The following is a 21,513-nucleotide window of genomic DNA, read 5'->3' on the forward strand; positions in this document are numbered from 1 at the left end:
TTTTTTTAGAAATGGCATTTGCAGCTTCTGTATTGCAGTCAGTTCAGATTTTTAGGACCCTTATAACGAGAAACTTGTTCACGGCTGACCCCTTCTTTTTTCAAATGCTAGGCTGTCATGGCGATCCTCTTGCTTCCATTTTTGGAGCTGTTGACTTGGAGCAAATAGATGAGGGGTTCCGATGTTTAACCGGCTCTCTTGGTCTGCATGCTTGCACTGGGCCAGGTGTTAAAGTATGTTAGCATTTCAACCAGGCAATTTGCATTTTCAGTTTGGATTCCGTTTAACTTCATAAACTTGTATGCATAGAAATGCGAGTGTCTTCCTTGGGATCCTCAGGTTCTGAATGAAAGGCTGGAGGAAGTCGCGATGTGGGGGGGTGGGGGTGGGGGTGGGGGGGTTATTATTATTATTATTATTATTATTATTATTATTATTATTATTATTATTATTATAATATTATTATTATTATTATTATATGATTATTAGATTAATCATTATAAAATCTTATATTCAATTATTAAGCATAAAATATTATTTTAATATAATAGAAAATATAATTATACAAACATAATAATAAAACCTGAGTATTTTTTGTTTTTTTACTAATATAATTTTATTTGTATTTTTTTATAATAATTAACAATACAAATATAAAATACATTTTATTAAAAAAATAATACAATTATGAGGTTGTTTTTTTTTAAATGCATTATTTTATTCATAATAATAATGTATTTTAAAAATAAACTATTTTATTTAGTAATAATAATATAGTAATTAAAAAAAAAAAAGTTATTTTTTTTATATTTTTAATGCGGGAGAGGGGGTATGGCGCTCTAATGAAGAAGCGTTTTTATCTGCCCTAAGATTCCACTATATGACATGATTGACAGAGAAATTAGTTTTCTGGATGTGCTGGAATTTTTTAGATTGCTAGCTCTGGTGCCCAGAACGTCGTGAGGCTCGTTATCGGCACGGGAGCCGCGCTCTTCCATGAATACGAGCTTTGTGTGTTTTTCTGTAAATGATCCGCCTTCCAAAGTTCTCCCAGATGTAGCCTTTAACCTCCCTGCACCCCCCCCCGCCCCCACCTTTCCCCATCCCCAACAGCATTCTTGGCCTTTTGTTCCCCCTTCCACTTTGCTAGGACTGTGTGCCCCCGGGGCGCAAATATTCCTCTTCCTTTCAGTGCGCTGAAAGAAACCAGGACCCCGCCTGACAATGAGACTACAGCAACCTGCAGACTCCGACCTGAAAAACTCTGCACCCCTCCGAGGAGTGATCTGAGGACAGCCGGGGAAGGAGGCTTCCTATGGGGCCGTACGCTGGTTTTCTCAACTTTTGCAGAGTGTTTGAAAAAAAGGTTGGTCCTGATCTGTGAACGGGTCGGAAAAGTTTAGTTCACCTCCCTTGATTTAAGAAATAATTCTGAGATTGAAGGGAGAAAGGTTAAAGACATAATGAGAACCTGTGGTGGCTAAAGTAGGAGCTTCATTGGTGGTGTTGAGCTTTTGCACATCATTTCTGCAGGTTATGGTGCACAACTACGTCCATCTCTCCAGTCCTCCACCAGTGGCGGCTCCAGATGATGTCAATGCTGCGTCCTCTGCCTTTATCTCCAATACTGATTGCCTGTGGCAAGCCTCATGCACACGGTTATGCCATCTTGGCTCCAGACCCATTCTTGGCATCTTGCAGATCCTACCAATTGGCCGAAAAGGTACGCAGACAATCGTGGTGTGCTCCATGGCGCTACATTGCCTTAGGGTGCATGTTTTTTTTAATATACAAGTTAATGCACCACTTCAGAACAGCGTGAAGCCATCAAACAAAACCATGGGCAAAGTATGTTAGACCTAACTTCATTTTTGGTCTAGAAGAAAAGTGGTTGTCAACTTTTGAGCTATAGGGAGGGGGGCGGCAAATGTGGCCCCTGACATCACTAAAGGGCCACACGTAATGTTCAGTATTTGTAATGCTGGAGAGAACTTTCTGAACCTGCAGACCTAATAGAGGAAATGAGGGTCATAGAGTGTGTATATGCTACATTGTTGGTGGGGATATGCTGCAGAAGGTAATCTGAAGCTGGGAACATGTTGCATGAGGCTAGTAGGATCAATGTTCCCACTACACACTGCGGAGGTGCAAGGGTCACATGCCATATACCAGTGATGGTGGACCTTGGCACCCCAGATGTTTTGGAACTACATTTCCTTTGATGCTCAACTACACTACAGAGTACGTGAGCATCATGAGAAATGTAGTTCCAAAACATCTGGGGTGCCAAGGTTCACCATCACTGCCATATACCGAAGGGTCGCAGGTTGGGCACGAGGGGGTTAGACAGTGGTCACCAGGACCAATGCAGAGGGTCAGGCTACTAATCGGGGATGGCAAGACAAACTGGACAGATGTTCTAATTCTATTCTCTCTCTATCCAAAACCCATCTATGGCTGTTTTGATTGGTCGCCTGTGATGGTATAATTTCCCACGCACGCACGCCAGTGTTCCTTTGTCCTGGAACATGTGCAGCTCGGTGTACAACAAAAAAAAAGATTGTGAACGTGTAGGCTAGAACTTTATTGCCAAACAGAGCATTCATAAAACTTTAAAGTGGAACTAAACCCTCCTATTCTTTTCAGCCAAGGAAGCTGCCATCTTAGCCGCTGATCTGCAACTGCCACATGTTATCAGTTATGACTCTAGCTGTTTGACAGTTTGGCTAAGGGCACAAGCCTGTGTGACAGTTGGCATTCCCAACATACTTGTTTTTTCAAACCGTTAAATTGATGGGTTTAGTTCCACTGTAACAGATTTCACATCTCATGGACTCTTCTGAAAATAACTCACTCTTTTTAAATAAATTTAAATAAAGAATCCTTATCCTGGTGTTGTAGCTTTGTGAATTAAGCCTATAGTACAGCCAAGGCCAAAAGTTTTGAGACTGACAGAAATATTTTCACAAAGTCTGCTGCCTCAGTTTTTATGATGGCACATTGCATATACTCCAGAATGTTATGAAGAGTGATCAGATTAATGGCAAAGTCCCTCTTTGCCGTGAAAATGAGCTTGATCCCATAAAAAACATTTCCACTGCATTTGTGAAGAAGGCTTCAGGGTGCCCAAGAAAGTCCAGCAAGCGCCAGGACCGTCTCCTACAGTTGATTCAGCTGAGGGATCGGGGCACCACCAGTGCAGAGCTTGCTCAGGAATGGCAGCAGGCAGGTGTGAGTGCATCTGCATGGCCAGTGAGGAGAAGACTTTTGGAGGATGGCCTGGTGTCAAGAAGGGCAGCAAAGAAGCCACTTCTCTCCACATCCGACAGACTGATATTCTGCAAAAGGTACAGGGATTGGACTGCTGAGGACTGGGGTAAAGTCCTTTTCTCTGATGAACCCCTTTTCCAATTGTTTGGGGTATCCGGAGAAAAACCTTGTCCGGAGAAGAAAAGTTGAGCGCTACCATCAGTTCTGTGTCGTGCCAACAGTAAAGCATCCTGAGACCATTCATGTGTGGGGTTGCTTCTCATCCAAGGGAGTGGGCTCAATCACAATTTTGCCTAAGAACACAGCCATGAATAAAGAATGGTACAAAAACAACCTTGGAGAGCAACTTTTCCCAGCCATCCAAGAACAGTTTGAGAAACAATGCCTTTTCCAGCATGATGGAGCACCTTGCCATAAGGTAAAAGTGATAACTACGTGGCTTGGGGAACAAAATTATTGAAAGTTTTGGGTCCATGGCCAGGAAACTCCCCAGACCTTAATCCCATTGGTCAATCCTCAAGAGGTGGGTGAACAAAAACCCCACAAATTCTGACAAACTCCAAGCATTGATTATGCAAGAATGGGCTGCCATTAGTCAGGATGTGGCCCAGAAGTTGATTGACAGCATTCCAGGGCGAATTGCAGAGGTCTTGGAAAAAGAAGGGTCAACACTGCAAATATTGACTCTCTGCATAAACTTTATGTAATTGTCAATAAAAGCCTTTGACACTTACGAAATGCTTGTAATTAATCTTCAGTATACCATAGTAACATCTGACAAAAATCTAAACGCTGAAGCCGCAGATTTTGTGAAAATTAATATTTGTCATTCTTAAAACTTGGCCATGGCTGTACATCTCTTCTGCAAGGAAAAAACTTCCTGTTCACAAAAAAAAGCTATAGTTCCACTTTAAATTTTGTACACTTGGACAACCATTCGGAAAAGCAAATACAGGAAAGTCCTTCAGAGTGGATGACCCCCTCCTGGCTCCTTATCGGCTGCTTGGGAGATAAGCGACTCATGTGATTGCAGTAAAGGACATGAAGTGCAGCTTCTGTTTGATGGCTGCTGGTTGGCACATGTCCTGAGGGGGGGGGGGGGGTGGTTCCTGTATTTCATGTAAATACCTGGGGGTGGGGGGCTGGGGGGTCTGGTTGACTTTGGCTTTCATATGGATATAGCAGGGTTGGATAATCTTCCTGGAAACAAAACAATGCTTTCCAGAAGGTGAGATTTACATGTTAACGAGTTGGTGGCGTGCCGTTCACAGGTGGTCAGCAGGTATTTGTACTGATGGAGGTGTAATACCTGGGGGGTGGGCATACATCACTTACCATGACTATTGGTCAGGCTTGTCATTGTCACGCTAATTGCGGCCATTTGGTATTTAAATGTAAATCTTCCATTTGCTCTGTTTACATTTCTATTTTCTTGCAGGGTAATCGGTGTAATGGCCAGCTTGGCCCAGGTGAGCTATTTGCAGTGATAGGAATGCTGGTGTTCTAATTTAAGGTGTCTGTAGGCATCAGGTGATCCTTGCTCAATCTGGTTGCTAGTCTTGTCTGTGGACAACTTTAAAAAGACCCGACTGATATCTTGGTGGTGAAGGTAGTAGAACAGGTAAATGTTCCTGGCCCTTGCCTGAAGGTGGCCGGTTGACCCGCTGGCATACAGGCACAGGAATTGGTGAGCGGCTCTGATCAATAAGAGGAGGGCTTCTACTTCTAGAGGGAACCAGTTACCTTATGGGTTCTTGCAGGATTTTTTGTTCTCTGGGGATCTGATAGTGTGCACCCTGAGTGTCCCTAGAAATCCTTTCTTTTTTTTTCTTTTCTTTTTATACAAGCAGTATACAGTAGAACACCACCCCCCCCTTCCTGAATTTGCTATGTGCATATCTGCATGCTCATGTGGTATCGCCTAACTTTAAAAAAAAAAAAAAAAAAAAAAAAAACCACACCCCACCACAAATTTCTTTATAAAAAAAATAAATAATAATTTGTGGTGGGGTGTGGGTTTTTTTTTTTTTTTTTTTTTTTGCTTTAACTTATTCCTTTTTCTCTCTCTACTTCCTTGTTCCCTTGAAGATGGTGGTGATGCTGCCCAGATGCACCCTAGAAAGGCAACATCGTTGCCTTCAGGGGAATCCCATACCTAAACTGTATGATCTCACAGTATTGTTATACTGTGCATGAGTGAAATGAAGTGCATGATGTCATGTGCTTCATTTTTCGCATGTGCCGTAAATAATTGCTTGAATTGGCAGGAGGAATAAAAGCTTTTCTCCAATAACTCGAGGGTTTCTTTTTCTCTTAATAGATCCTGGTGCTGTTGTATGGCGCATGCGTACAATGAAACGCATGACGTTGTGAGCTTTGTTTCACGCATGCTCCTTATCGCCTACATCCTTAAAAAGGTAGCGTGGGAACTGGGACTAGGGCAGGACTGAAGTTCTGTTGTATAAACCTGCGAGCAGGCAGGCTTTTTCTGCAAAAGAGACCTAGGGGGATATTTAATAAAACTGGTGCACACAGAGACTGGTATAGCTGTGCATGGTAGCCAATCGGCTTCTAGGTTTTAGACCTCATGCACACTGGACATTTTTTGAACGTTTTTACAGCAGCTGTCTTTGGCTTCAGATGCGGAAAAACGCTATTGAAAAAACTTTGAAAACTTTTAAAAACTCACTGCAAAGCTACTGGCTTTTTTTTTTTTTTTTTACGTTGTTTTAACGTCCAGTGTGCATGAGGCCTTATTTTCAAAGCGAAGTTAGAAGCTGATTGGTTACTATGCACAGCTGCATCAGATTCTGTGTGCACCAATTTTAGTAAATCCCCCCCCCCAATAGACTGTCTCTTCTGCAGAAAAATGCCCCTACTTGCCATTTCCTCTGGCACTGCCTGAGCATATGCAGGAGTGATGACATGGCCCGCTGACCAATAAGTCCCGAAGACTATCGAAAGAAGATGCCAGTTTAGGACTGTTGGACAAGTGAGAGTGGAGACTTTAGTTCCACTTTAAAGGGTAGCTCCACCCAAAAGGGAAACCTCTGCTCGTTTGCAACCGTGCAACCCCACCCCTACCCCCACTGCCACATATGCCACTTTTTTTTTGGGGGGGGGGGGGGTACCTAGTTTTGAGGTGTACCCACTTCCTGGTACGATAAGCAATGTACAACATTTTGGGCCCCTCCTTGTTTCCCCCGCTGCCTTCTGGGACACACGGGTCCCAGAAGACGGCAGGACCATTTAGAAAGCGCGACTCACAGTAGGAAACAAGGTGTGAAGCCTGAAGGCTTCACTGCCGTTTCCCTTACTTACAATGCTGGCGCCTGCACCCAAAGCCGATTGACAAATCGGGTCGGGTGCCTACATTGCAGTATCCCTGGACAGGTAAGTGTCCTTATATTAAGTCACCAGCTAGTGTATTTTGTAGCTGCTGACTTGAGTTTTTTTATTTTTTTGACTGAAGCTCCTCTTTTTAAGTTACAGAAGACTATAGACCACACTAAGCTGAACAGAACAGGGGTATATGACCTATAAAAGCGATGGGTCCCTCAACTTTTAAAGTAGAACTATAAGGCAAACTTCTTATGTCCTGTCATTGAGATTTCCCTTCCTGTCCCATAGCCAAAAACTGGAAATGAGAGGCAATCCCTGGTTGTCACCAGAAATTTCCTCCATTGGAAGTTCTCTCCTCTAGGCCCTTTTTGTCGTGACAACCCAAAATTTGGACATTTCTTTGACTTTCACTCTCGGAGATGTCACCACGACAAAGAAGGTGAATCTCCCTAACCGGGACACAGACAGCAATAAAAAAAAACTGACGGGTGATCTAATCTCTACTCTTTCCAAAACTAAAAGTTATGCCTTTTAGTTCATACTTTCAAATTGTAATTGCCCTTTAACCCCCGCCAGGGTGTGAAGTTTTACGTGACACGTTTGTGCAGACTCTCTTGGTCTTTGTTGTTTGACTTCCCAAAATCCTTTGTGTTGCAGTGCCATCAAACCTTTGTGATCCCCCAGACTTGTCATTTAATTAGGCGCCCCAGGACCAGTAAATGTTGAACTTCTCCCCAGCGTTCTCTCACTCAGTGTCCGGTCTGTAGACAAAGGGCTTTAAATCTGGTTGTAAAATGCTCATTAGTGCTCTTCAATTGAATTTCACATAGTCATGACTTCAAAGCCATCATGACCATATTGGTGTTCCAGGCTTTTTAATTGGTAACTTGTTCGAATTTCATTTGCAGACTTGTAAAGGAAATAGTGTGGCTGAGAAAAGAAGTGATCTGTTCAATGCCTTAGATGGCCGGTCCATGGTAGCCAATTACACTCTGAAGCATTAAAATGCATCTCCAGCAGATCTAAAAGCTCTATATTCATTAAAGCGTTACTAAACCCACAACAGTAAAATCAGTCTGTATATGCAGTAAAGCATGCTTGTTACACTCACTGTGGAACCTAAGGGGTTATTCCTCTGCTTTGTGTAAAACGGCTGTTTGATCCTGTCTTTTCTGATCCTCCCCTTCTTCCACAGTCCCCAGTCTATCTGCTAATGAAACAGAGCTTTGGGGACACTCTGCACATGCTCAGATTGTGTATTACTGGAGAGTGCATGTGATCAGCACAGGGCTAATTGGCACTGTCCAGACAGAGGGTCACGGGTCCTGCAGCCTCATAGGACAAACAGACCTGTCGTTGCTACATACAGCCATCTATTGGATGAATTTTTGGATGTGGCTGTACACTGTTAGGTATCTCGGGTTGCATAAAGCATGCGCACAGATGTATGCTCTGCATTTATTCCCATGTGATAGCTTTATTCAATCCTTTTTAGGAGGTCTTCAACTGTCCATAAGCGTTTCGGGTCCGGTTCTGCAGTCTCTACCCAATTGCCTTCCCAAGACCCGCAGCTGCTGCATACAGAAGCCCACTGAGATGAACTAGCAGATGCAAGCCGTTTTGCACTAGGGGTTGCGCAAAGCATGTTTTACACGACATTCTCAAAACACAGAAAATGTGAGTTTGGAGCATACATCTGTGCATATACAACCCCTGGCACATAACTATGTCTAGACACATCTTCTAAATCAACTCAGTGGGCAGCTGTGTGCAGTAGCTGCAGGCTCCAGAACAGAGATTACGCAGGCTCTGTACTTTTTTTGGCTGCATGCACGAGCCCCAATTGGACGGTAGGTTGAAAATGGTAAGTTATATGGAATTGCCAGAAAAGTTAATGTGAACGTAAAAAGTTACATAAACAGAATTGACATTGTGCTGAACATGCAGCTGCCTGTTAAGACCTTAAAGCGGGGTTTCAAAAAAAAAAAAAAAATTTAAGTCAGCAGCTACAAATACTGCAGCTGCTGACTTTTAATAATCAGACACTTACCTGTCCCAGGGTCCAGCAATGCGGGGGGAACGAAGCCCCACTAGTCTCCCCCCTCCTCTCTGCGGTGCCGGCATTGTCACTGTGGGCAATCATCTGGGACCTGTGACGTGTCCCAGATAATTGCCGAGAGGGTTGGGAGAGAGGTGAACTTGCTTCTGGCTCTGCGGTGCCCCGGAGGAAGTGGGGCCTGAAACACTCTAACCCCCCCCCCCCCCCAAAAAAAAATGAAATGCCAAATGTGGCATGTCAGGGGGGTCACCTCCCTTAAAGTGGAAGTTCCATTTTTGGGTGGAACTCCGCTTTAAGTTACAACAGGCTATGCTGGGGAAGTGGACTATAGCTGGCCATACCCAATTAGTGTTTTTGTGTTTTGGCCAGTGGTCCAGCTGGCCATACGCTAGTAGATTTCTTTCTCTCCTCCCCTATCAGCATGTTCCTTGTCTCTGTCTCTGTCTCTGTCTCCCCCCCCCCCCTCCATGTTCCTTGTTAGCCATAGCTCAACTGATTGGCTCTATGTGCAGCTTAACCTGTTCCCAGTTTGAGCTCTGATGTACAGGGACAGCAAGAGCCAAATGCAAGTTAAATTTAGGGACTTGCATTAAAGTGTTACTAAACCCAGGACCCTGCAATCTGATCTCCCACAGTACACAGAACATGGAATTATTTTAAAAAATGTAAACTGCTAAATACCTTTTTTTTTTTTTTTTTTTTTTTTTTTTTTTCTCATTGGCAGTTAGGCCTTGTGCACGCTTTGTATACAATACCGTACGCTCACGCAAGGCTGTGTTTTACTCGCAGAGGTGTTCGTGCATTCCTGTGCAGGCAGTCACATTGATGTCTGTTGGGCCACGGTGTTCTAATATGACCTTTTGGGTGCGTGTTCCTGAATTCACACTGTCTGTATTTGGGGACCTGTGCCACATGGATGTCACATTGGGAAACATCGGTTATGAGCAGGTTATGAGTGTTCTCCAGTAGATATCAAGAGAATTTGCCTGCATGGGGATGTAGCCCTGTGCTGGTGAACAATTTTGTATGCCCAGTGTCAACAAAATTCAGGATGCACTTGGCCAAAAAACAAAACTGACAGTTTTAAAAAATAAAATTTTATTTAATTAAATGTGGCTTTTTTTTTTTTTTTTTTTTTTTTTATGGGATACATCGTGCCATTATTGATTTTTCTTGGGGAGGGGTTAGTGATTGCACAATATTATCAGTTTTGTGACATGGCCCCTAGTGTCTGTCCTTCATCTGGTAATACCAAATTTATGGAGACCTGTCAAACTTATAAAAAATGAGCTTGTTCTGTAATCGCAGAACTGGTACACACCTGGCTGCTTTCTCACCTGCTTCGTTGCTGGCTTTGGTGACACATTGGAGTGGCGGGGCCTGTACAATAATGGCTCTTGGGTCTAACAGAATGTGACGGGAGCAGTTTTTATGGGAATACACCTCATGTTCATTCTCTAACCAGTTCAGCTAGGTGCCATGTTCTGGCACGCCGAGGGATGTAAACACGTAACGCTGTGTGATGTATGGAAAACCTGTGGCTGTTTACTGCAAACTGATCCCTGTCGGGGTCTTCTGTCACCTTTCACACACATTATACAACTGCATTTTTAAAGAGGCTTGACGTGCATTGAGAGGGGCCCTCACATTGTAGATCGAGAATCATCTTGCAGGCTTGGCCAGTATTTGGGGGGCCGGTGATGTCACTCGGGCCTAGTAGTAGTAGTGAGGGCCTCAAAGAATGGAGCTTGTTACCCAGGGCAACTAGAAAGATTATACATGAACCTAAAAGACAACATTTGGTTGTCAGAGGCAACTAAAATGTTTGTTATTGCTGAAGAACATTTTGAATAAACATTCTTCATGGCGTTTTTTTTTAATTCACCTCAGCGGGGAACTTTTCTGTATATGTTTTCACTTTTACTTGGGATTCTAAGATAAAATTGTGTGGTCTGCCTATCCAGTAATGTAGCGAGCTTCGCTGGTGTACAAAGCAAAGTGCCAATATCAAAGGTCAGCCACCCATGGCAACCAGCCAGAATTTACCAAAAATAAATGAAAGGTGGATTCTGACTAGTTGCCATAGATACTGCGCTTGGTTCTTTTGTTGCTGTGTTGTGGTAATGAACAAGAAGGCCTCGTTCACATGGGGCGTACTACAGCAAACGCCCATGCAGGACCATGTTTACCAGCAGGGGGATGTACAGGTGTTTATGCAGGCAGTTGCACTGTCAGTTGGGACGTAGTAGCTGCATGGACACGGACGCTGCTCCTTAATTTTGAAATCCGTGCACGTCCCCCCAGGCGCACACTGTCTGCACTCGGGGCTGAGCATTTGCGTGTATTTCAAAACCGGGAGCAGTGTCTGTGCAGCTACTGTGTCTCAGTTGCCATCAGTGGTATGGAATGCACGGGAAAACCTGTGCATCCCTGTGCTGGTAAACCTGGTTCTGCATGAGTACGCTATAGTCTGTCCCAGGTGAACGAGGCCCCTTTGTGCTTTACCACAACACGATAGGCTGAGCGCCCATGCATGCTGTCTCTTGTTGGGGTAGAGTACAATAAGGCAATGCATTTGCACAGATGTCAGAATTGAGAGCAGCGACTGTGTCTACGGGTTACTACATCTCCTGTTGCGTGCATAAACGTGTTGCGGTGGCCTTCTTTTTGAATGGCATCCCAACTCCCCAAGGCAGCGCAGCTCTAACACGTGTAATAGCACACTTCTGTGGATTGTGGTACACCACCTTGCCAAAAAATGTTGCATGTCGATTTTTGGAATTGTCAGCCACCCATTCATTTGAGCGTGCTGCCTTAATGTGATGTACAGTAATGCAATTCACCAGGATGCCAGGGTCTGAATGTACCCTAAACGTCCGCTGTTTTTTGCCTTTTTTTTATCTAATTTCCACACGTGACTTGTAAAATTCTTTTGAGGAACATTTGAATTCATTTTGTGCCCTTCCTAAAATAAAGGAGAACAAGTTGGGATTTGGGGTGTTATGGTAATATCAGTTTCATGCCGCGGATGTTGGTTAGTTGACTGCTCCGTAGAAGTCATGGTTTCCATTGCATGCATTGATGGCTCTAACAGACCCGACACAGCTGTACACGTGCTGGAATAAATGGCTCCATAGTTGGGCTGTGAGCATCACAGCTGCCAATGGCGAAATAAAGGATGGATTTGTATGACTCTGCCCATTGTCTTAGGTTGAAGAATAACTGCCCTTGTTTCATGATCTCTAGATACCTTCTCCGCTGGCCTTTGCAGTATATTAATGGGGCTTTCCTTTTTTCTTATTGAAATCTTCCCCATAACTACAAATTTACTCACTGTAAATTGTTCTAGGTGTGTTAGAGCCGGTTCACACGGGGGCGACTTGTCAGGCGACCTAGCCGCCTGACAAGTCGCCTCCCGTTCTGTACAATGGAACCGTTCTAATCGGAGCGACGCAAGTCGCTCCGACTTAGAAGAAACGTTCCTGTACTACTTTGGGGGCGACTTGCATAGACTTCTATACAGAAGTCGTCTTGCAAGTCGCCCCGGCAGTCGTGTGCGAGGCGACCTGCAAGTCGTGCCGCGTCTAGTGTGAACTGGCACTTAGGCTTAATGTACATGGGATGCTGAGGCAACCTCCTCCTGAACAAATTTTTTTTGACAGCTTAAAACCGGCATTTGCATGCTATGTTTTGCTGCGTATATGTGTGTATGTATATGTGTGTGTGTGTATATGTATGTGTATATATATATATATATATATATATATATATATATATATATATATATATATATATATATATACACGCATTGAAAATGCAGCAAGAACGCATCAATAACGCACCCATGTTTTTGATGCAACTTTTGAGTCCCATGACCTATGAAAAACCCACGCACCTTTTTTCTCCTATAGTAAAAAAGCCAAAAACACAATTTGTGGCTATAATGTTTCGGCCACTGACATTTCAGTGCATCTCTAGTTCTAGTCAGTCCAATGTATGAAGATATTTCTGTTTCAAACTGCATTGAAAGTATGTTTAACCACCATACCATGCAAAACAAAATGTCACTGGTGTGTGACTGGCATTTGCACTGTGCCTATATACATCATTGCGTTGAACTAAAGAGCATCAACTGCCCATCAACAGACTGCCTTGGTGTGAATGAGTTCTAAAAGTCAAGGTCTGCTTATTACATTGCCCCCTCCAAAGGTTTTTGTATTAAGTTTTTAAACTACCTGTGGTAAAGGTTAGAAAATACAGTTGGCTTTCTCCAAGCTTCCACACAGTTCCCATGAAGGATGACCTTGGTCCTTCCAGTGGAATTTTAGAAACCCTAGGTATTCCAATACTCTGCAAAGTGGTGGGCTTTGGGACACACTTGACGCTCCCATGATGTCTCCCTGTATTGTGACGAGGATAGGTATATTGAGAATAGGAAGGTGGAGAGGCACTAGGTATAAAGCAGAACTTTAGCTGAATTTTGTAAGCCTGTCATCCCATATCATATTCTGTGTGATCTTTAGGCATGCCAAAAGCCTTAAAATTTTGAGGGTATATCTAAAAATCTAGTTTTTGACCATATAGGAATTGAGGGGAGATCACTACCAATGGTGATGCAAGCTCAATAAAAACTCTAACAAGGGTTCTAACCATTTTTCTTCTCTATTCAAATCTTGGTTCCCTTTTCGGATGGAAATTTTTTTTTTTTTTTTAATTCTAAATTGGCTTTGTAACTGTACGCTATTGGACTTTTGGCACCAAAATGAAGGTTGGTCTGTTGAGGTTAGTGGACTTGATGTTAACTGGATGTTGGCGGTAAATTTTATTCAGTGCTGTTTGTTGACTTCTTCCTTGCGCCCCCCCCCCCCCCCCCTTTCCCTTCCCTAGAGTTTAGTTGACGACCTATAATTTGGCCAAAATGGCAAGATTATTATTTGATTACCGTGCAAAATCACTTTATTTGCACAGGATTATTATTACAGTAGTTGATTCCAGATATTTACAATCACAAATGCAAAGGTTCAGATTTTCTTTTAAATTCGCTGTGTTCTCCTGAAACCTTTACATATGTACTCATTCTAGTTTCTGTTTTACATAAACTAGTTAATTATATTATAATTTGGGCACTGTGTCTCTTTAAAGTCCTGTTAAGTGTTTGAATATGTTGTGAACTGTAATTATTGGTGATGGCGTCAATAGGAGGTCAAGGGGTCATTGAGCCGCTAATGAGCGGAGAAGAGGCTACTCAGGGGATTCTGTAGACTTGTAGATGGTCATCAGTGTTGCATTTGGCTGCTGTAATTTCATATAGTAACTGGTCTAGGTCTGGACGTTGTAGTGGACCTGTGATGGGATGTTGGGGATGAACAAGGAACCGTGTGCTGAGGTCTGACCGGGGTGGGATGACCTGCCGTTAACCTGTCTTGTGCCAAAGGTGCCCTGCAGATGCCAGAAACCAGATGGGCTGGTAGGTTATTGGGACAGTTTCTCACCCATCTGTACCTGTATCCTGGCATGCTATGCTTATCGTTTTAAGGGATGGTAATATTTTGTGGGGATTGAAATAGGAAATCGTGTTAAAGGGGAATTTGGGAAAACTATTAATGATTGAATTTTTTTTTTTTTTTTTTTTTTTCCCAGTAGTATGAGGTGCATGTTCTGGTTTGCCCACTCTCAGTGCTTTCTGTCTTGGTGGTAATTTTGTATAAGTGTGGCTTTTGAGACCCTTCATCAAATACCTGGGGTGCTTTTTTTTTTTTTTTTTTTTTTTTTTTTCTCCACATAGACTAGATGGTTTATGGCGGTCTTGGAAATGAAGTGTTTGTCCATCGTTCTGTCCCACCACTTGAGATCAAGCCATCTTTCTATTGTTCATACAGCAGACAAGCAAATTCCACACGTGCATGGCATTGTTTAATATACAAGAAGGAAGAATGATTGTCTAGTGCAGGGGTCTCCAAACTATGACCCTCCAGTTGTTCAGGAACTACAATTCCCATCATGTCTGAATTTCAGAGTCCTACAATGCCTCATGGGATGTGTAGTTCCGCAACAGCCGGAGGGCCGTAATTTGGAGATCTGGTCTAGTGCTTGGATCATAACTTTTTTAAATTCTTAGATATGCAGTAGGTTTGCTAAGGAACAATACAGAAAATGCCAAAAACATTTGACTATTCACTATTCGACTATTCACGAAGCCTCTGCTCATGACAAAGACCACAACCAAACTTTACGTTGGCCATAGATAGGGGTAGCATTTCAAACAAAAATTCTTAAAGGTTAAACAAGTTCGTTTTTCTAATCATTAGTGGGTCAAATCGAAGTTCGTATTTGACTGCAGTGACAGGAAAATTCAAAAATTAGTTTTTCCATCCTGCTTCTAACAGTATGTAGTTTTCGTTTGGTTAAGTCCATTCATTCCAAAATCAAATGTTAAAAGCAAATCATTCTAACGACAAAGGAATCTTCTGAGAATTTTTGTAGAAATTTTCCTAAGCCTTTTCGTTTAAAAAAAAAAAAAAAATGACTTGAAATTCTACCCCTTTATGCCGGTGTCTTGTCAAATACAGTCCCCTATCATATAGTATCCGCCCTGTACTGCGCAGGCTCAGTACAGAGGACAAACGAGACGCCGAAAGTCTCCGAAGTTTAACAGCTGATCATCAGCTGTACACGGCGCCTGCGCTTTTATTCTCACCCTATGTCCAGGTTCATTCCCTACTATCCAAGTGGACATAGAGTGAGAATAAATAGTTGCCGAGCGCAGCGAGGCCGTGCCCGAAACGTGGCGAGCGAAGCGAGCCCGCGAGGGGCCCTCTTACACTGCCATCGCTAAGAAGTGCCGAAGCGCCGTGTACAGCTGATGGTCAGCTGATCAACTTCGGACACTTTCGGCATCTCCTTCTGCTCCGTACTGCGCAAGCGCTGCGCCTGTGCAGTACGGAGCGGACACTATCCGATAGGAGGACAGTATATGTCAGAACACCGGCTTTAGATTAGTCAAATATGTTGTAAAAGATGTTTCTTTTATGCATATTGCTAGCTCATTACATCAGGGCTGGTGGGATCGCATGACAGTGCCAAAAACTGTTGGATGAGATGCACCTTATAAGATTTAGAGGGTGCTGAAGACCATGGATGTTGCAAGGATAACTCTTTGTATGACATGCAGCATTTAATTGGGTTGTGGCTTCTAGCAAATAAGAATACTTGCCGGTTCAGAAAAGTTGGAGCAACAAGATTACTTCTAACTGGCTTTTGTGGGTATTGTGTGGCTTGGTAATTTTTTTTACACTATTTTCTAGTAATGCTCACTAATGGCCTGTCAAAGGGATTTTGTCATTGGAGAAGACCAGCGGCAACACATCCAGAATGGATCTGGAATGCATTTTTGTGGCGTGAACCAGCCCTTGGCCCCGTTAACATTGGGGCAATTTGACATGTCAAATCTGAGCCTATTGTCGGCAATGGCACCGTCTGACAGTGACTTTGCGGCGCCCGCACCGATTCCCAAAAATAGTTCCTACACTACTTTTGGCGACTTTTTGGGGGTGATTTCAATAGACATCTGTGCATGAACCAACACCGATGTCTTTTTGAAATCTCAGATTCAAACCCACCTTCAGTGTGAACGACAGCTTGGGACTGGTTCACACCACATGCAGTCCAGTGTTCGATTTAAATTTTTAAAATTTTTTTTTTTTTTCCTGCATTAGAAACGCATGGTTAGTAGGTTATATGGTTTACAATGGTATAGTTCACACCAGTGCGGTCAGTTCCAGGGGGAAAAAAAAAATGTATAAATTATACACTATTTAGATTAATCGGGGGGAAAAAAAATCTGCCAACTTATCGATTTATTAAAATAATTGTTAGTTACAGGTCCTACAGTACATTTACAATTCAATACCGGAGGAATCGGAGTGCCCTGCTAGTTAGAGCTTATAATCTGGGATCTTGTGAAATGGGGCAGTGCAACAGGATTTGACATCGTTCTACTTGTAAATAATGAGTTGTTAGTGTGGTTTATTACAGTAACATTAATAATTTCCATGGTGAAATTGAGTAACATGCGGAAATTGATTCACAGCTATCGTTGGTTAACATCACGCTCTTTTTAGTCTTGGGTTTTTTTTTTTTTTTTTATTTCTTCTGCGCTGAGCGCAGTTACACAATCGTGTTGGGCGATCCCTACATCTGCTCCCTGCCTTGGTGTGGGATTAGTGGTTTCCTGTGTGGTTTGACACTGCTTCTTGTCCAGATGTGTCACACAAGGCAGCAGACTATTTTAAAGGCTGGGAGGCCGTGTCACCTGCCTCTTGACAACTGGAGGGGGTCATCCTCCCCTTTTCATGCTTCGGTGTGGAGTGCGAAAAAAGTTTACTGGAGCAAACTATCTCAGAGGGCTGTGAATTACAAAAGAGGAGACATTAGACAGCTGTTTCCTTCTAACAAAGCGGCAAAAGGTTTTTGCATCTGTTGCTCTTTGTGGGAAAGAAAATTAGACTTCTCCTCTGTTAAGTTTATGTGTCAATAGTCATGCTTTTTTTTTTTTTTTTCTCTATTACAAGGGATGTTTACATTCCTTGTAATAGGAATAAAAGTGACCCTTTTCTTTAAAAAAAAAAAAAAAAAGTGTAAAAATCAAAAGGTAAGATAAATTAAAAAAAAAAAATCTCTTAATGTGCCCCGTCCTGCCAAGCTTGTGTGCAGAAGTGAACGCATATGACCAGCGCCCGCATATGAAAACGGTGTTAAAACCACACATGTGAGGTATCGCCGCGATCGTTAGGCGAGGGCAATAATTCTAGCCCTAGACCATCTCCTCTGTAACTCAAAGCATGTAACTTGTAGATTTTTTTTTTTTTTTTTTTTTTTCTTTTTTTTAAGGGTAAAAGTTTGTCGCCATTCCACGAGTGGGCGCAACTTTGAAGCGTGACATGTTGGGTATCAATGTACTCAGCGTAACATTATCCTTTACAATAGAAAAAAAAAATTGCGGTAACTTTACTGTTATCTTATTTATTTCAATTAAAAAAAGTGAATTTTTCACAAAAAAAAAGTGCGCTTGTAAGACCGCTGCGCAAATACGGTGTGACAAAGTATTGCAACAACCGCCATTTTTGTCTCAATGGTTTTCCCCCCAAACATTTTTTATATAATTTTTTTTTATTTTTTTCTTAAGTAATTTTCTAGCAAAATGTTAACTTGTAAACACCAAATCTCAGAAAAACGTCTCGGTCCTTTAAGTGGTTAAAATCCCAAAAATCTTTTTTTTTTTTTTTTTTTTTCTTCCACCCTGGTTTCCTCTAACAAAGCAGCAAAACGTTTCTGCATCTGTTGCTCATTATGGGAAAGAAAATTTAGACTCCATCTGTTAAAGTGTATGTGTTAATAGGATCTGGGGGGATCTGGTTGGTAGGATTATTTTTGTTCCAAGTGAACCAAAGTCTCCTCCTCACTCTGCAAGTGTCAAAACTCCCACATGTGCAAATACGGCCTTTTTACCATCCACATATGTCTGCATTCTTTGCAACACGTAGTTCACACTTATTTATCTTCTGTCCCCATCATTTCCTCCCTTTGCTGTGTCCTTGTCAAATCCTGTAACCTGATTGTACCTGCTGGTGAAGCACACTGTATGGTGCCTCTGTACAGCTGCTTTGAAACATGAGATTTTTTTTTTTCTGCATCAGAAACGCATGGATACTAGGTTATACGGTAATTGCATAGTTCACACCTGTGCCATCAGTGCCAGAAAAAAAAATAGTGTGTGTGTGTATATATATATATATATATATATATATATATATATATATATATATATATATATATATATATATATATATATATATATATATATATATATATATATATATATATATATATAATTTTATTTTTTTTCTGAAATGTGGTAAAACACACATAAGCACACCAAAAATGCACTTGATATCCCCATTTAAGGTGAAGAAAAGAAGGGCGACAACCACCTTTCTTCTCTAAAGCGCCCTAACCCCAGAGACTCAACAGCTGACTCTTCTTTGATGTCCACACCCATGCTGAATCTCTTCTAGTTTTTTACCCTGTTATTTGATAATCTGTTAATCCAAAACTCTACTTTTTGCAAGTCAGTCTAAACCTGCAAAACCAGAGTGACTCTGAGCTCTAAATTTTCTACCAGAAAGTTGAGTCACCTTTTTATTGTGGCATTCTCATGTAAGCTGGTATTTGAAAACAGCTTGTAATCGTCCTCTTTATTAACAGTGTTAATTTTGTCAACTAAAATACGACTAAAACTCGCATGGCATTTTAGTCAACTAAAATGGGACTAATACTAAAATGCCATTTTAGTCAAAAGACTAAGACTAGAACTGAATTGAAATTTGACGTCAAAATTAACACTGGTCTGTAGTGCATGTTCATACCTCCAATACCATAAATAGCATATTTGATTTTTCACTCCAGCAGTATATGAGTTTGGAAATTGTAGAGAAATGCTTAAATAATGCATTATAATTTAACTACACCGATTAGATTTTAGATAACTAAAATGCCCTGGAGATTTAGTCGACTAAAAAATGACTAAAACAATTGCAGAAGACTAAAATTGGACTAAAGCTAAAATGCCATTTTAGTCCTAAGACTAAGGCTAAAACTAAATGGAAATTTGCTGCCAAAATTAAGACTGCTTATTACAGTGCATAGGAAACTGCTAACCCTGCAAACTTTTTACAAGAACCAGCTGAACTTCATCGAAACTCTTATCTTAGCGTTATTCCATAGAAGGGTCTCAAACTTTTTCTCCAAAGGGAATGGTGCCAAAAACAACCAATAACACCTCAGTGTATTATTGTCACTGGACCTGCCATTGTAGATCTTTTTGAAAATGCTGGTTGCTTGGCTTTTGTGGTAACAACAATGGCTGACCCTAGGACAAGTATGCATGGCCAGAAAAGGTGTGTGTGTGTGTGTGTGTGTGTGTGTGTGTGTTCCGTTTTTGAGATCCATTTAGGATTTAAAAATTTGGTGCCGTTGACCTTGGTGCCGTTGAGTGTTTGCAGTCCCATAGACATGTATGACAACCCGGTATAAAGACCTGAAATAATTGAAAGGTGAACTAAAGCTCATCAACACCAGGCCTGATTTGTCAGATTGTAGTTTATCCACTAGAAGGCGCTCTCGGTGGCTCAGTGAAATGATAGGATCAATCCTTGTTGACCTGTGTAGTTTAAAAAAAAAAATACATTAATGCAAAGATATTTAGACATTGTCCTTCCTTGCTGTGTGAAGAGGATGTGAATAGACCTAGAGATCCATCCCTAGACCTAGAGATCCATCCCTAGACCTAGAGATCCATCCCTAGACCTAGAGATCCATCCCTAGACCTAGAGATCCATCCCTAGACCTAGAGATCCATCCCTAGACCTAGAGATCCATCCCTAGACCTAGAGATCCATCCCTAGACCTAGAGATCCATCCCTAGACCTAGAGATCCATCCCTAGACCTAGAGATCCATCCCTAGACCTAGAGATCCATCCCTAGACCTAGAGATCCATCCCTAGACCTAGAGATCCATCCCTAGACCTAGAGATCCATCCCTAGACCTAGAGATCCATCCCTAGACCTAGAGATCCATCCCTAGACCTAGAGATCCATCCCTAGACCTAGAGATCCATCCCTAGACCTAGAGATCCATCCCTAGACCTAGAGATCCATCCCTAGACCTAGAGATCCATCCCTAGACCTAGAGATCCATCCCTAGACCTAGAGATCCATCCCTAGACCTAGATCATCCTTTAAAATCTATTTAATTTTTATGTGCTGTTTAATGGTAATTTTGTGTTTATTGGGGTAGATTTGCGGTTTTGTGGATTGTCTGCTGAATAATTCATCATAGTGGTCGGTTGCTGCTTCCTTTTAAACCTTTTACAGGGTTGGATTTTAGCACTTAAACCAGTTCCTCCTAAATGTGCTCTGGTTAGATGATTAATTGCTATATACATTAATTACTTTTTTATATAATTATTTATATATTTTTTTTTTGTATTTGTTTCAGATATACACATAGCTCACAATGAGCTGGAGCTTTCTAACCCGCCTTCTCGAAGAGATCAACAACCACTCCACCTTTGTGGGGAAGGTATGGCTCACGGTCCTGATAATTTTTCGAATCGTACTGACAGCTGTGGGCGGCGAGTCTATCTATTATGATGAACAGAGCAAGTTTGTGTGCAACACGCAACAGCCCGGTTGTGAGAACGTGTGCTATGATGCTTTTGCGCCCTTGTCACATGTCCGATTCTGGGTCTTCCAAATCATCCTCATCACAACCCCCTCCATCATGTACTTGGGCTTCGCCATGCACCGCATCGCTCGCCAGCCGGACGAGTACAGGAGGCGACTGGAAAAGGGGAAAAGCGGCAAGAAAAAGGCACCAATGGTTCTTCGCGGGGCCAGGCGGGATTACGAAGAAGCAGAAGATGACAATGAAGAAGACCCGATGATCAGCGAAGAGCTGGTTCCAGAGAAGGAGGCCGAGGATAAGGACAGAAAAAAACACGACGGAAGAAGACGCATCAAACAGGACGGGCTGATGAAGGTGTACGTGCTGCAGCTGCTCTTCCGCTCAGTTTTTGAAGTCGGGTTCCTCTTCGGACAATATATTTTGTATGGCTTTGAAGTCGCCCCGTCCTACATATGTACACGAAGCCCGTGTCCTCATACCGTGGACTGTTTTGTGTCTCGTCCCACTGAGAAGACAATCTTCCTCTTCATCATGTATGCCGTCAGTGGGCTGTGCTTTTTTCTCAACCTCTGTGAGCTCTTTCACCTGGGCATTGGT

At 42.2% G+C, this 21,513-nt stretch overlaps 1 protein-coding gene across 1 annotated transcript in view; it reads left to right on the forward strand.

Annotated features, from left to right (window-relative positions):
* The window catches only part of LOC141147140 (gap junction gamma-1 protein-like), a 43,216-nt gene that overhangs the window by 15,924 nt on the left and 5,779 nt on the right, over positions 1 to 21,513 (forward strand). The window contains 1 exon segment of the mRNA XM_073634269.1: positions 20,728 to 21,511. Within this exon segment, the coding sequence (XP_073490370.1) occupies positions 20,746 to 21,511 (766 nt within the window). The 5' untranslated portion in view covers positions 20,728 to 20,745.

Source organism: Aquarana catesbeiana, linkage group LG06 (assembly GCF_042186555.1).
Source record: "Aquarana catesbeiana isolate 2022-GZ linkage group LG06, ASM4218655v1, whole genome shotgun sequence".
Lineage (NCBI taxonomy): Eukaryota > Metazoa > Chordata > Amphibia > Anura > Ranidae > Aquarana > Aquarana catesbeiana.